The 13,024-nt window shown below is 43.7% G+C and overlaps 1 protein-coding gene across 2 annotated transcripts in view; it reads left to right on the top strand.

Annotated features, from left to right (window-relative positions):
• The first annotated feature begins 12,113 nt into the window (after positions 1–12,113).
• The window catches only part of TOP2B (DNA topoisomerase II beta), a 65,246-nt gene continuing 64,335 nt past the window's right edge, over positions 12,114–13,024 (top strand). For both annotated transcript variants that reach the window (XM_074900545.1, XM_074900544.1), the window contains exon 1: positions 12,114–12,783. In XM_074900545.1, coding sequence (XP_074756646.1) covers positions 12,718–12,783 — 66 coding nt within the window. In that variant the 5' untranslated portion in view covers positions 12,114–12,717. The remainder of the gene's footprint in view (positions 12,784–13,024) is intronic.

Below are 13,024 nucleotides of genomic sequence, written 5' to 3'. Positions count from 1 at the left end.
CCAAAGCATCAGGGAAATATATGGTATATTAAAAACAAAGTTTACCACTGGCAAAAAGATGTAAAACTTTATTGGCCAAAAGGGAAGTGCCTGTGGACTGCGTTAAGAACTCTGAAGCTGTTCTGGTTTGGTTTATTAAGCAGCATGCCCCAAACTGGTTTTGATTTGGGTGTTTTCTTTTGTTGGTTGGGTAGGACTTTCTGCCTAAGTAAGTATACTTACTGATTTCCATAATGTTAGCAATGATGCTTTCAAAGAAAATAGGCCAAAAAAAGTTGAAATAACAGATTGGAATTATAAAAACACTCTCCACAATGGAGGTAGCAGCATGAGCAAAAAGTGTTAGAGGCTGCGGTTTAATTTTAACACTCAAGGATAGAAAAAAGTAAGGTCAGGTTAATGTTGAGAAACGAATGTCAAATTTACATCATTTGGGGGTTTATTTAACAAACTAACTGTTTCATTTTTTAATAAATATTTTTTGAAAGGCAGTATTATAACCATAGAGCCTTACAAAGGCAAACGGTGCTTTAAGCAAGTTCTTGCTCAGGTGTCAGAACTATTTATAAACTGCTTTTATAAGAAGTTGTCTCAGCCCCCGACAATATTGTTACTGATATCCGTTATTTCTCTACTTCAAAGTCAGTCTTTGATAAGGATTTTTTAAAATACAAATCCATTTGATTATTTTTTTTAACAAGGGTGAAAACCCAGGTTTCACATGCAGTGCAATGGACATTGCAGCTTGACTATGCACTGTGACTAGCTGTGTTCTGCAACATTATTTTATAGTTTTGCTTCACATTTTTAAGGCTTGTCAGTAATTCATATGTGTTTATTGCTAAAAAAGAATTAATAAATGACAAAGATATGAAAAAATGGGTGTTCATCCAGTCCCAATATATAAATAAACTTCTGAAGATACAGGAAAATATACATGCATTTCTGGCACACAGAAAGAAAACCCATTATAGGAAACATACGTTAAAGAGAAACAAGCACTTGCCAGAGTACATTTACCTTTTTTTAAACTTTTTATTGCATTTACTTCACATACAGGACTCATTACCGGTCATGTGAGGAAATTCAACCCTTTGCAAATATTCAGTGAAAAATACAAAGTCCATATGTGAATGGAGTGTGGAGGCAATATGTATGCTAGTGAAAGAGTGGCTGAAAGATTTGGTATGTGGAAAAAATGAAAAAGAAATAATATAATTCACCTTTAAAGAACAGGAGGTTTACTGACGTCCTAACAAATGCAGTGGAAATCAACTAGAACTTCTTATACTCCAAGAATTGAACATTAAATCCATAACTGGGGAATATTTTCTTGAAAAAGGTGTATGGAAGAGGCATTCCAGTCACATGGTGCTATTTGCGAGTCAAGCAGGAGCCACCACTAGCAGTACTGATCAGTGGATTTTGTATTTAACACATATTAGAATGAGAAAAACAGCACTGTAACATAGGATTGATTATATTAGTAATAAGATGGACGTATTCTATAGTGCAGCATAATCAGATACTTTGGCCATCTTTTGGAAGATTCCCTTGATTAATATGTGGTACCAGCTACCTTCTGAGGTAACCCTCTCTGTTGTCTTCACTGTTAAAAGCCCTTCCAAATTTCCTTTCTGAAGTAGTGCCTTTCATCCTATGAAGCAGTCTCTGAAGTGGAGATCAAGAGATCAAGGCTCACTTTCAAGTGAGTCACAGGTAAGATATAGAGGCTTCCACACCATCCTTGGGTTCCATCTTTTCATTGCTCCCCCGTGTGTCGCAGGCTGATACCCAACCCCATACAGCCCTCCGTGCATTCCCCAGCTGATGATGGCTGCTGTTCCTTGAAAGCAAGCCATGAGGATGACAGTAGCGTGGTCTGCTGAGTGAGTTCATTGAATGTGGTCCTCTGAATCTGCCACAGCCTTCATTGCTGGGAGATTTTGTTCACCTCCTTGTATCACTTCAGTTTGTATCATTTCAGTTCCTACCTGCTTTTTGTCCCCTCCACCCTCACACTCGTGATACATTCACAGGATAACTGAATCTTCAACTTGTATCATTACAGTATTGTGTCCTTCAGTAATCATGCCTCACTGGTATCCTCCTATGTTCCCAGCATAGTTCCTGCTCCAGCAAGTCTAGTGGCCACCAGTGGCAGCCTGCTGCAGGTAACATTGGCCTTTCCTCACATCTTTTTGAGACTTGCTGACATCCGGGAGCCCGAGAGGTGAGGGAGGTGGTGTAAGGGGCCACACAGCAGGGGGAAGTGAAGTAGCAGTCATTCTAAGAGAAGGACATTAGCACCAACATTAGAACCTAATGGTTTTGTGTGTTTATGCATAGAGTTCAAAAGGACAATGAGGCTCCTGACCAAATTAAATCAGTAGATTCTACTTCTTGGGAATGCTGTTCCTCACACCTGAAGAAATTGCACTGGAATCTTGAAGAGCCTAATGAAGGATTATGCATTGTTTGCATGCTATGCTACAGGTATCTGTTGTAAGGATATGAATGCTGTTAAAGTTTCAATTTAACTACAGAGGATGACCCAAACAAATACTGCATGGAGAATAGTATTTTTATTTAATGTCATTTTTAAGGATTAACTATTGCTTTTTATAGTCTGCAAAGACCTGTAGGCGTAAAAATGCAAAGCACAGCATCCAGTCCACTAACGTGTGAATTAATTTAGAGGGAAATTAAAAAGTAGTTTCACCTATTATAGCATTTGCATCTTGATGCTCCTCTGTTACAGAACCTGTTAAGCAAGCCATGTCCTTTGCGTGATTAACAACCCTGGAGGGAGCACCAACATCGTCATGGGATATCCCATCATGAACAGCATGGGAGTAGCATAGATCAAGGGTGGGATGACAGGCACTGCAACCCTCATCCTGCTCATGAAGTGCAGTGTTTGATAACTGATCATAAATTATCAGGGAAGATTTAAACATGAAACAGAAGCTGGAGGGAGGCGTGAGAGTACTTTGTTCTGTGTGTGCACTCTGTGGGAGTGTGCCGTGCTGCACCGCAGAGCCGTTTGGCTTTGTGGCTAAAAGCAGTCCTGCTGGTTTGGTGAAGCAACTTAGAGCTGGAGCATGTGCCTTGGGTTATGTTCAACTGCTGTAGCTTATGCTGGGTTCCCATGGGTTGGTTACTGCGCCTGCCTGTATGGCCTGTAACCGTGGTCTGTCTTTGTGGTAATCTGAGAGTTGGCACAGTTCCTGCTTTGCTGTATTTTAACAAAAACTATCAGAAAAGATTGTTTGCTCTGAATCCTCCAATCCTGCACAATTCATAACTAGTAGCTTTCATTATCTGGGAGAACGGATGTTCTGATTAGAAAGCTGAGGAAAACTTATATTTTATTTTGAGAATTAAATGTCACAAAGAACAACACATATGTAATTGATCTCTTTAGCTATTCTGTGACTTCAAGTAATTTTGTTCTGTTTTCAGTCTTTATGCTAGTGTACTCTTTCATCATCATTGCTCATGTCCCCAAGAACTGAGTCCAGAATATTTTGAGAGAAATGGTAGAAAATAATGAGCAACTGAAAAAAACAGGTTAGCAAACCTGAGGAATTTACATGTATGCCTTTGGAACTAGCAGGTGACTTTTCAATAAACAAAAAAGGTAAGATGTAAAGTAAAAAAGGAGCTTTCATTCTTCTCTATCTGGTAAGTCCCAAAAGGTACCTCAAAGTAGAAGAACCTGTAAGAGTATCTGTCTTTGGGTATTAGAACTCGTTAAAGGGTAAATGGAACTCTGATACTTAGTGTCAAAGTTTCCAAAAAACCTAGGAAAGATCTTGATACCTAAATTGCATATTCTAACTTTGAAGAAACATAAGAGGAAGGAAAATGTTGAATGACACAGAAACTGATACTGTGTTGCAAATTTCTGGATAATGTGTATTGCCTTTTCATGAAAACCTGAAAAATTCATTGCACTTTCTACCTGGAGATAAAAGAATGTGATCAGCAGTAACAGCTATGGTAAAAGAAACCACACTACTTCCAGATAAATTTAAAGAGCTACTCCTATTCTTCAAAGGCTTTCTGGTATAAAACCTTCCAGCAGAAGAGCTTATGTGGAATAAGAAAGCTCAGTAAAAAACAACTAAAGAGAAGGTGAATTGTTATTACAACAGTTCAGTAACAACTTTGGCATGAGTGTACTATGAGACACCATACAAGAAAATGTATTCTTTCTAGCTGTTATATAAGAACACAGCGTATCACTAAGTTGTTCTTTGCAAAATTAGTTTTAAAAGAATCTGAGGTATAATCATTGTATAACAGTTAATGGATTTGTTGCAAAAATTAGATATGCTGGCTTTTCAAATTTACGTCTGTCAGTAAGATAAAACATATGGTACCTTTTTTTTTAAGGTTCTTTGCTTTGTAGTTTGCAAGAAATGCAGAAATATTCTAAAAGAACTGCATTGATGAAGAACATTTTTTTTACTGTACTACAAGTTAAATGCACAGATTTCAAAAAGAAATGTATAAAATAAGGAGGACTACTGCTTCTGTATTCTTTAAGTTAAAAAAACCCCACAGCTATACATGGATTAAATCAACTTACTTTTAACACATCATGCAGATGAAAAACTTTCTTCTAGGACATTAAAAAGAATTCACTAAGTATTAAAGCACATAGATTCAAAGTAATTCAGAAGATTGTTTTCCTTCCTCACAGGTGACAGCCAGGAATCCTAAATCTAAGAAAGAAATGCTGTGATCAGGATTCAGCTTTCCAAGGTGCTCAGAAAAGGAGAGATGCTCTTGGAAGCCGTGCTGGACTGAAGATGACCTAGACTGAGATTCCCAAATTCTAATACACATGCCATAGCAAAGTGCTGCCTAATAACTCCTGAGTAGTCAAACACGTTGTCCTGGCCAATACTGAAAGCTGTTGCTACTGCAACTTCTGCTACCTCTACCAACGGTGGCTACAGCATAATGAGCAAGATGCATATAAGAACCACTGATCTGCATGTTTTTACTTCAACTAAAGACTGAGGTAACATGTTCTTACTTCTTTTAAGAAAAACAGGAGTGCACTAAGGAGGATGAAGAATCTACACAGGTAAATGGGAGCAATATAAGGTAGGTAGTAGAAAGAGAAGCATTGTTAGTTGGGTAAAAATAGAACAAGAAACCGTAACCTAAACATAAAAACATATTTAGTTCTTGCATTTGGTACTTTATTTACCTGTGCTCCTAATAAACACAGCAAGAATAAAATGTTAAGCAGAAACACCTCTGTTGAGAAAAATAGCAGAGGACAGCTGCGTGATAACCTTGGAGAGAAACATTCAAGACCCAGAAATACCAATATGTTAAAGGATCTAAAGGGATAACAAAAGATTTTTAATGCATTTCTGATCATGTTTGGTTAATATCTAATGAAAATAAAGTGCATGAAGCAGCTAACAGTGACCAGTTTTAAACACTGCTTGTCTAATCATCCAAGCTGTTGAATTACATGACTCCTATTGAAATAAACAGGAACTGCTGCTGCTGAGCTCTGTTACAATAGGCCACTTAGGAAATTGTTGGATAGCTGATCTGAAACAAGTACTTGTTAGGGAGTTGTAAATTCAGCTTATGCTTATGTTTAAGACTAAGTAGGTGGCTTAGGCTTGTATACATTTTACCCATTCAGTTGTACAGCTCTCTTTCCTTTTTTAAAATTGTTTTTTTTTAATTCAAGTATTCATCTAATTTTTGTAACTACTTTTTCAAAGTCTTCTGAAAAATTGATTCTCAAAAGCCTAAGAATTGTCTACTGACATAGGTAATCTGAAGCAATATATTTGAGCAAATTGAACTTTTTGTAAACAGGTTACTGGAAAGATAAACAGCTTAAGTCAGCTAGAAAAGAATATTCACTAATACAATATTATTGTGTAAACTTTCTCTTCTAAACTGCTCTGTAATTGTCAGAAGCACACAATAAGCACATTCGCTATGCTGTGGGCTATAAAACAGTAATTCAAATTTTAGGGCATCTAGTACCAAATAAAAAATATCATGGTCTAGTGATTAAAAGCACTGAGCCAGTATAAACTCAAGCTGCCAGCACAAATTTGCTCAAAAGGGTTGTTCATTAATTTGTTGGATAGGTAGCTTCAAGCTGTCTGACTGCCTGTGGTTCTGCTGTTTGGTGTCTGACTGGACCCTTCACAGTTAGCCCAGACTTTTATTTTTGGTAGTTCCTTCTTTTTGTCTTCACCGCTTTCTGTGCTCAGATGTATGGTTCATTGATGTCCTCACGTCTGCCTATCCCAGACTTCTTTCAGTTGGATGTTCACAGGACACTCTTTTTGTTGATCTTTGTCTCAGATCTTCAGTTATCCAAATATTCTGAAACGTGTGGCTTCTTTCTCTTTTTCCCTTTGACCTCAGCATAAGCTATGTGGGTGCACTGGCCACATCTTAATGACATGCTCTGCCTCAGTGGCTCTAAGTGAAGGCTGTACCATCTGCCTCTCTTGGGACTTCCCTGAGACTTTTCTTTTCTTGGATTACCACAAGAACCACACAATTCAATTTTGAGAAAGGAAATGCAAATGCACATCCTGACCTAGTCGTCATCAATTCCAGTCAAAACTGGTGGTAAAGTGAAGCTATGCAGGAAAGCTTGCCCTTTATTTCCCTCTGTTAATTCCTAACCATATATCAAAACAGAGATAATGTATCAGAAGTGATTGAATTTTAGCTCAAGAGAGCGAAGTACCTCTCTTTAGACATTTCCCAGAATAGTGGGCTTCTCTGTTGGCTGCATCAGTCATCACTTTTCCCCACAGATTCAACATGTCCACACATGCCTTGTATAGTAACTACTCCTTCACCTTCTCATCATCCCAGGAATGAGCAGACATGACTTTCTGTTATTAGGAAGCAGTCTCACTCTAGATCCATCATGGATTTCTGTCTGGAAGGCTGGAGAAGTACACTGGTAATGGGGACCTTCAATGAACAAGAAGAGCCTTGCTGGGTAAAAATGAGTCACCACTCTCATTTTCTTGCCCAAAGAGTCCTGAGCAAACTCCTAGAAACAAAATTACATGTCTTAGCCAAAAAGATAATCTCATTTGGAAAAGAGAGCACTCCTTTTCAGAGGAGCTGGAATAGGACAAGAAGAAAGGGAGACAGAAAAGCTACCCAAATGAGGAAAGCCTAGCGTGTTTCACTGTGATCAAGGAATGCAGGGACTTTCTGAATGGCATGGCATGTTCAAAACTTTGCTGGGTGTTTGAATTCTCCACACTAATTAACAATGCCATAATGCAGTTGGTGATTCCAAGCCTCCAAACGATTGCAACAATCTGCCTCTCCGCTCAGTATAACCCTGCTGATGGCCGTTTCTATGTCATGTGTGTTCAGCACAGATCTCCAAAAACGTTGCCTTCCCTACTCTATGTTTCTTTCTGTTGTCTTTGCCCCCGAGCATTTGCAGCTCTTCCACTGCCACCAACTCTTTTAAAGTACTCAAATGGTAGTAGCATGGATGTTCATTTTGCTCATATTGAGAATTCCTCCCAGCAGAGCCAGCTCAACTTCCTTTGCTTCATCTCTCTGTACACCTTCTCTTGTGGTATGTGGTTGCTGCACAAGGAAGCTTTCACCTAGACAAGAAATTTCAATACAAATGTATTTCATTTCCATGATCAGCTCCTGCCTTAGCAACAACTCTGTTTAGGCTGCTCAGCAAAAGTGTGTCACAGTTTAAGACTGAATTGACAGCGAGGAGACTAGATCGGCTTGGATACTAAAGCACTTCTAGTCACAGATATTTAATATTAACAAGTGACAGAACTTCCCTGTTCTGCAGGAGAGAGTGCAGTCCAGGAGAGAGGCCAAGCGAGCCAGTGTGAAGGTCAGTAACACAACCTGCCTCTCCTGCAGTGGGGGAAATGGCACACTCCAGAAGAAAGTTAGATGGGTCCTTACAGTGGTCCCAGCCATGCAGTGGGCAGTCCAGGAGCAGGGCCCTGGGGTCCCCACAGCTAACCCTCGGGCTTCTGCTGGACCTCTTCCCCAGCAATACCCCATCAGCCACGCTCACAGCCTGCCCCGCTGGAAAGTTCTCCGCACCTTGGCAACAGGCACAGCAAGTAACAGGTTAGTTACGGATGAGTAATTGAAGGGTAAACAGGGTTTAACCAGTCCAAACCCTATGCCAAACTGTCACAAATTAACACGTTGTTCTTGAAGGATTAAGACAGAAATGACCTAGTGTTTGTCAAGAGACTGGGTGTGTGTGGAAAGGTCTGACCCCAGGAACAGCTACCGACAGACATGCTCAGGATACACCAGGCAGGTGGGTAAATCCTGGACACAGTTCAGTTGAGGGTGTCAGGCAGTGCATTGACAGTGTACACTCACAGAAAACCACTAGCATGTGCTCTTGCTGGTTCAGCAAAGCTGTTTGAAATACAGTTGTGTAAATATGCATGACCTGGCTAAATTTATATCGTTAGACGATCCAGCAATGGGTTGATTTTTCTTAAATGCCTTAGAGCCATGGCTTGAATTTCATTTACAAACAAGGCTGTACAACTGTCATATTGTACTACCAAAATTCTACTCAATAATTTGATCAGTTATTTCATAATTATGTTAATGAATTATGATAAAATGTTAAAATGCAGTAGAGTATGGAAATTACGTCTTTGCAAATGTAAATATTTGATATTAAAATATGCAGTGTTTGCTTATACCTTATTACAACTATATACAATGTGGAATGTTATACTGTAATGGGTATCAACTTAGTTTCATAAATATTTTTGACCACTTTTTCCTGTGTAGTTTGCAGTAAACTGGGATCTGTGATCACTCATTTAGGTAAATGGTGGTACCTGAGTGTGTTCTTGGAGTAGATAAATGGACATAGTTTCATGTATAGGCAAGATTTATGCCCTTTTAATTCCTTTCTGATTCCAGAAAAGCCACAGAGAAAGAAAAGGTTATATTAAACAGCAAGCAGACTAGAATAGAAGCAGCAAGTAACTTGCAGTAAATGGGAAGTTTGTACATACTAAGTATTGAAATATTTAAAGGTCATACATACAGCTGTCTTACTGCTAAAATAATTAAACACAAAGCAAGGTTACAATAAATATTTTGCTTACTAAAAACAGTAGTGAAACTGTTTTAAGTAGGCAATTGTTCTGAAAATCTGTAAGGTACTTCTTTTTATATTATGGTCTCCAACTATGAGAACAAGTAAGTCTCCAGTGAATTAAAATGGGAATTTTGTGTATATTGTCTCAAGGGGATTATTCATTTAAAGTGTCACACCGTAAGTGTAAAGTATTTGACATAAACTGGTAGTGCATGACTGGGGCAGGTGGCATCCAGCAAAGAAATCCCACTCCTATCAAAATGTTACGGTGCTTAAATTTGTTTCATGCTTAAATCTAATTCTACGTTTGTTTTAGCAGGGATCACTTGAAATGTGATGAACAATCTCGTTTCACTTCTCCACCTCTGAACTCAATGGAGGCAGCTGCTTGTAGTCTCGTCACGCAATCCTACATAGCTAGGAATGTGACCACTCAACATCCACAGATAAGTATTAAGGATAAAACCAATATAAACAATAAGCCAGTAACATGCTGTGCAGGTAGCATAGTATATGATGAGAATTAAATGAAAAGCAACTTGGACCAAGTAATTTCAAAGAAGACTAAAGAAAATGCTTGGAGGAACGTCCTTTCCCCCTATACTTACTCCAGCATGACACACATGCTGAACATGTCTGACCATGCATATTCAAAGATCAGCAACTGCCAAGAAGAAAGAAACTCCCTCTGTCTTTCTCTAATGTATATAGAATTGGTTGTCTTTGAGCTAGATCTCTATCTACTACTTGGCTCTGGATAAATGATTGCAAAAGGCACACTTCCCACACTAAGAACAGCCTATTTACAACAGCTGGAGCTAATGACAACGTAGCACACCAACGTTTGTAACTTGTTCTATTTCTGCTGTACACATAAATCTTTCTCCACCAAGGCAAAAAGCTTTGAACAGAGGCACTCATGCTGTTTTCTCTGGTCCTCCCCATATTCATTGCATCAGTCCTGGTTCACTATACGTGGTTCATTTTAACAGGTCCTACATATAAATTTGAGAGATGGGAAAAAATCCCCATTCTAATTGGTAAGTCCAAAACTCTCAAGCGCTAGGCAGAGCCCAGCAAGTGTTACCTTATTTTTGTTCTGTGAGAAACTCTCTTTCTTATCTTGCCCAAAGTAGAAGAAAACACAGCCTACAGCTCAGAGGTACATGTGGCTGCAATAAAACTGGGCTGGAGGAGATAACTTACTGTCCCTGTTTAATAGGTTCCTTAGAAACTGCCAGAGTAAAATTATGCTAAATAAGCAATATTTACTAGAAATTCTTCTGATCCTTCCCCTGAGGCATAATTGAACATTACAACTGACTCCTCAAAGGCAGCTGCTCCATTTCCAATCCCTTTACTTCTTAGGGTAAGCATTTTGCAAAAGCAGAGAACCTTTAAATTATTACTATTCAGTTGAAATTATTCTCTTCAGATACCAATTTGTCTCCTAGCTCAGATGCAGTGCTCCTACTAATCCCTCCTTTTGTGACTTTACAGTGGGAATAATTCAAGGACTGGAACAGGCTGGACTAGGTAGCTCTTTTACATTTCACGCAGCAAAATGAAGATTAATAATTGAGAAGCTGCATGTTATGAAACATTTTTTTTAAGCTGTCAAATATTTATGGTCATACATATTTTACTTTTGGTGGGAAGTATCTTCAATGGTAAATATTTTTCATGCTTATACCTAAAATAACATGAATTTTAGGCTTCATCTAGACACCCCCTTAGTAGGTGCTAAGTGACACCACAGGATCTCTTTTTTTAAAATGGCAAAGATTTTAGAACAGGCCTGTGTACTGCGTACAGAACGGGGTGTTTTATTATATGACCCTATACTAAGGCAACGTACCACTGACGGAAGGAGGCTTAACAGGGTGATGTTCAAAAACATTCATAACAGTAGCAGAACAAAGTTCTGGGAGATCTCTGCGGCGAAGAGCTCCTCGGGCCCAATACCACGGTCCAGGAGAGGGCAGTGGTTTATAAACTCTCCTGCCTGGAGCGTCAGGGCGTTAATCCTGCCCCGGCTGCCTCGGGGCTCAGCGGTGGCGGCGGCGGGGATCAGTCATGGAGCTGGGGGAGAGCGGGCAGCTGCCCACCGTGTCGCCAAACGCCTCTCCGCCGCCCGCGAGCGGCAGCAGCCGCCTTACGGAGCGGGCGAGGGCGGCAGCCGTGCCCCGCCAACGCTGAGCGCTCCCCCCTCAGAAAACAAAGCGGGGGGGAGGCAGGCCTCCAAAACGGGAGGGCGCAGTCCCTGCCCCGCCGCCCCGCCCTGCCGCTGCCGTGACGCCGCCCCTCGCTCCCCCCCCCGCGGCGCGCAGCAGCGCCCCCCCGCGGTGACACGGCTCTCTCCCTGTTGCCACCCGCAGTGACGTCTCGCGCGGCCGCCGCCGCTCCTTCCCCTTCTCGGATTGGCCGGCGCCGCTCGCAGCCCGCCCGCCTCCGGCGCCTGATTGGCGGGTGCTCTCGGGGCCAGGGCGCGGGGGCGGGCCGGAGGAGCGAGAGGGCCGCAGGAGGGAGAGGGCCGCCCGGGCCCGCTGCGTTCGGAGGCGGCTGCGGCGCGGATGCCGGAGGGGGGCAGCGGCACTTATTGTCTGAGCGCGGGGTCCCGGCGATAGCGGTTCAGGGCAGGGCGGGGCGGGGCGGGGCGGGGCGGGGGAGGAGGCGGAGGAGCGGCCCCGGGCACCGGGACGGGGCGGAAAGAGGAGGGAAAGGAGGGGGCCGGGCCAGCGCCGGGTGTCGGCGGGCGGCGCGTGCGCGTGTGAACGGGAGCGAAGGGAGGGCGGGAGCTGCGCGGGTGCGCGCGCGCGCGCGGGGAGGGAAGGAAAGGCGCGGGCGGGGGAGGGGACGAGCGGGGAGATTTTATTATTAATCTATTTTCCGGGCCTTTGTGGCTGGGAGGGGGAGGAGGAGAAGAAGAGGAAGAGGAGGAGGAGGCGGAGGAGTGGGGGGAGGAGGAGGAGGAGGAGGCGGCGGCAGCAGCAGCAGCAGCAGCAGCAGCGCTACGGCGGCGATAGCGGCGGCTGTTGTTGCCGCCGCCGCCGCCGTCGCTGTGAGGTAGAGGGACCGGCAGTCCCTTTAAACTCGCAAGAGCCGCAGGCCCGGCTGGGCCCGCCCGCCGCCTCCCGGCCTCGAGTTGGAGCGCGGGCGGCGGAAGGGCGCTTTTGTGCGGGCGGCGCGGCTCCTTGGCTGCCCGCCCTTCCTTCCGCGGCCCTTCGCCGCCGGGCGCGTTCCTGCCCTCGCGGGGCTGCGGGCGGCCGCGGGAGCCCTCGCCCACCCTGTCGGATTATTTTCCTTCTCCTCGGGTGCTCTCCCCAGCATGAACTAGAAGCCGGGCCGAGGCGGGTGGGGAGCTCTCGGTGTCGGGGTGCCTCCGTGCGCGGGTGTGTGAGGGCGGGCGAGGGGCTGCGGAGGCTCCCGGGCCCGCGCGGCGCCTGAGGGGCCGGGGCGAAGCGCGAAGGGCGGGCGCGCCGCGGCGCGCTGCGGGGCTCGGCGCCGGGGCCGGCCCTCTCCGTTGCCTCCTTGCGCCCTCGCTTCGGCTGAGGAGAAACGGGCAGAAAATGGCAAAGTCTGGAGGAGGAGGCGGCGGTGGCGGCGGCGGCGGCAGCGGGGGACTGACTTGGGTGGTAAGTTGTGGGGCTGTGTTTCGTTGTTTGTGGGTTTAGCTTGGTTTTGTTTTTGTTTTTGTTTTTTTTTTTTATTTCTTTTTGCGTCCCGTGCGTGTGTGGAAGGAGCGCGGGTTGACTTTTAAACGAGGAAGAAACTGACGGCTGGCGTGGAGGGTCCGGGACGCAGGGAGTGGAGGTAGGGGGAGAAGACAGTCTGGGTTTGGGATTGGGACTGGGGGGGGCTCGTCTGGGGGCTCGC

The sequence above is a fragment of the Athene noctua genome, chromosome 2 (genome assembly GCF_965140245.1).
Source record: "Athene noctua chromosome 2, bAthNoc1.hap1.1, whole genome shotgun sequence".
Lineage (NCBI taxonomy): Eukaryota > Metazoa > Chordata > Aves > Strigiformes > Strigidae > Athene > Athene noctua.
The sequence above is the reverse complement of the archived record's forward strand: the minus strand, read 5'-3'. Positions and strand labels throughout refer to the sequence as shown.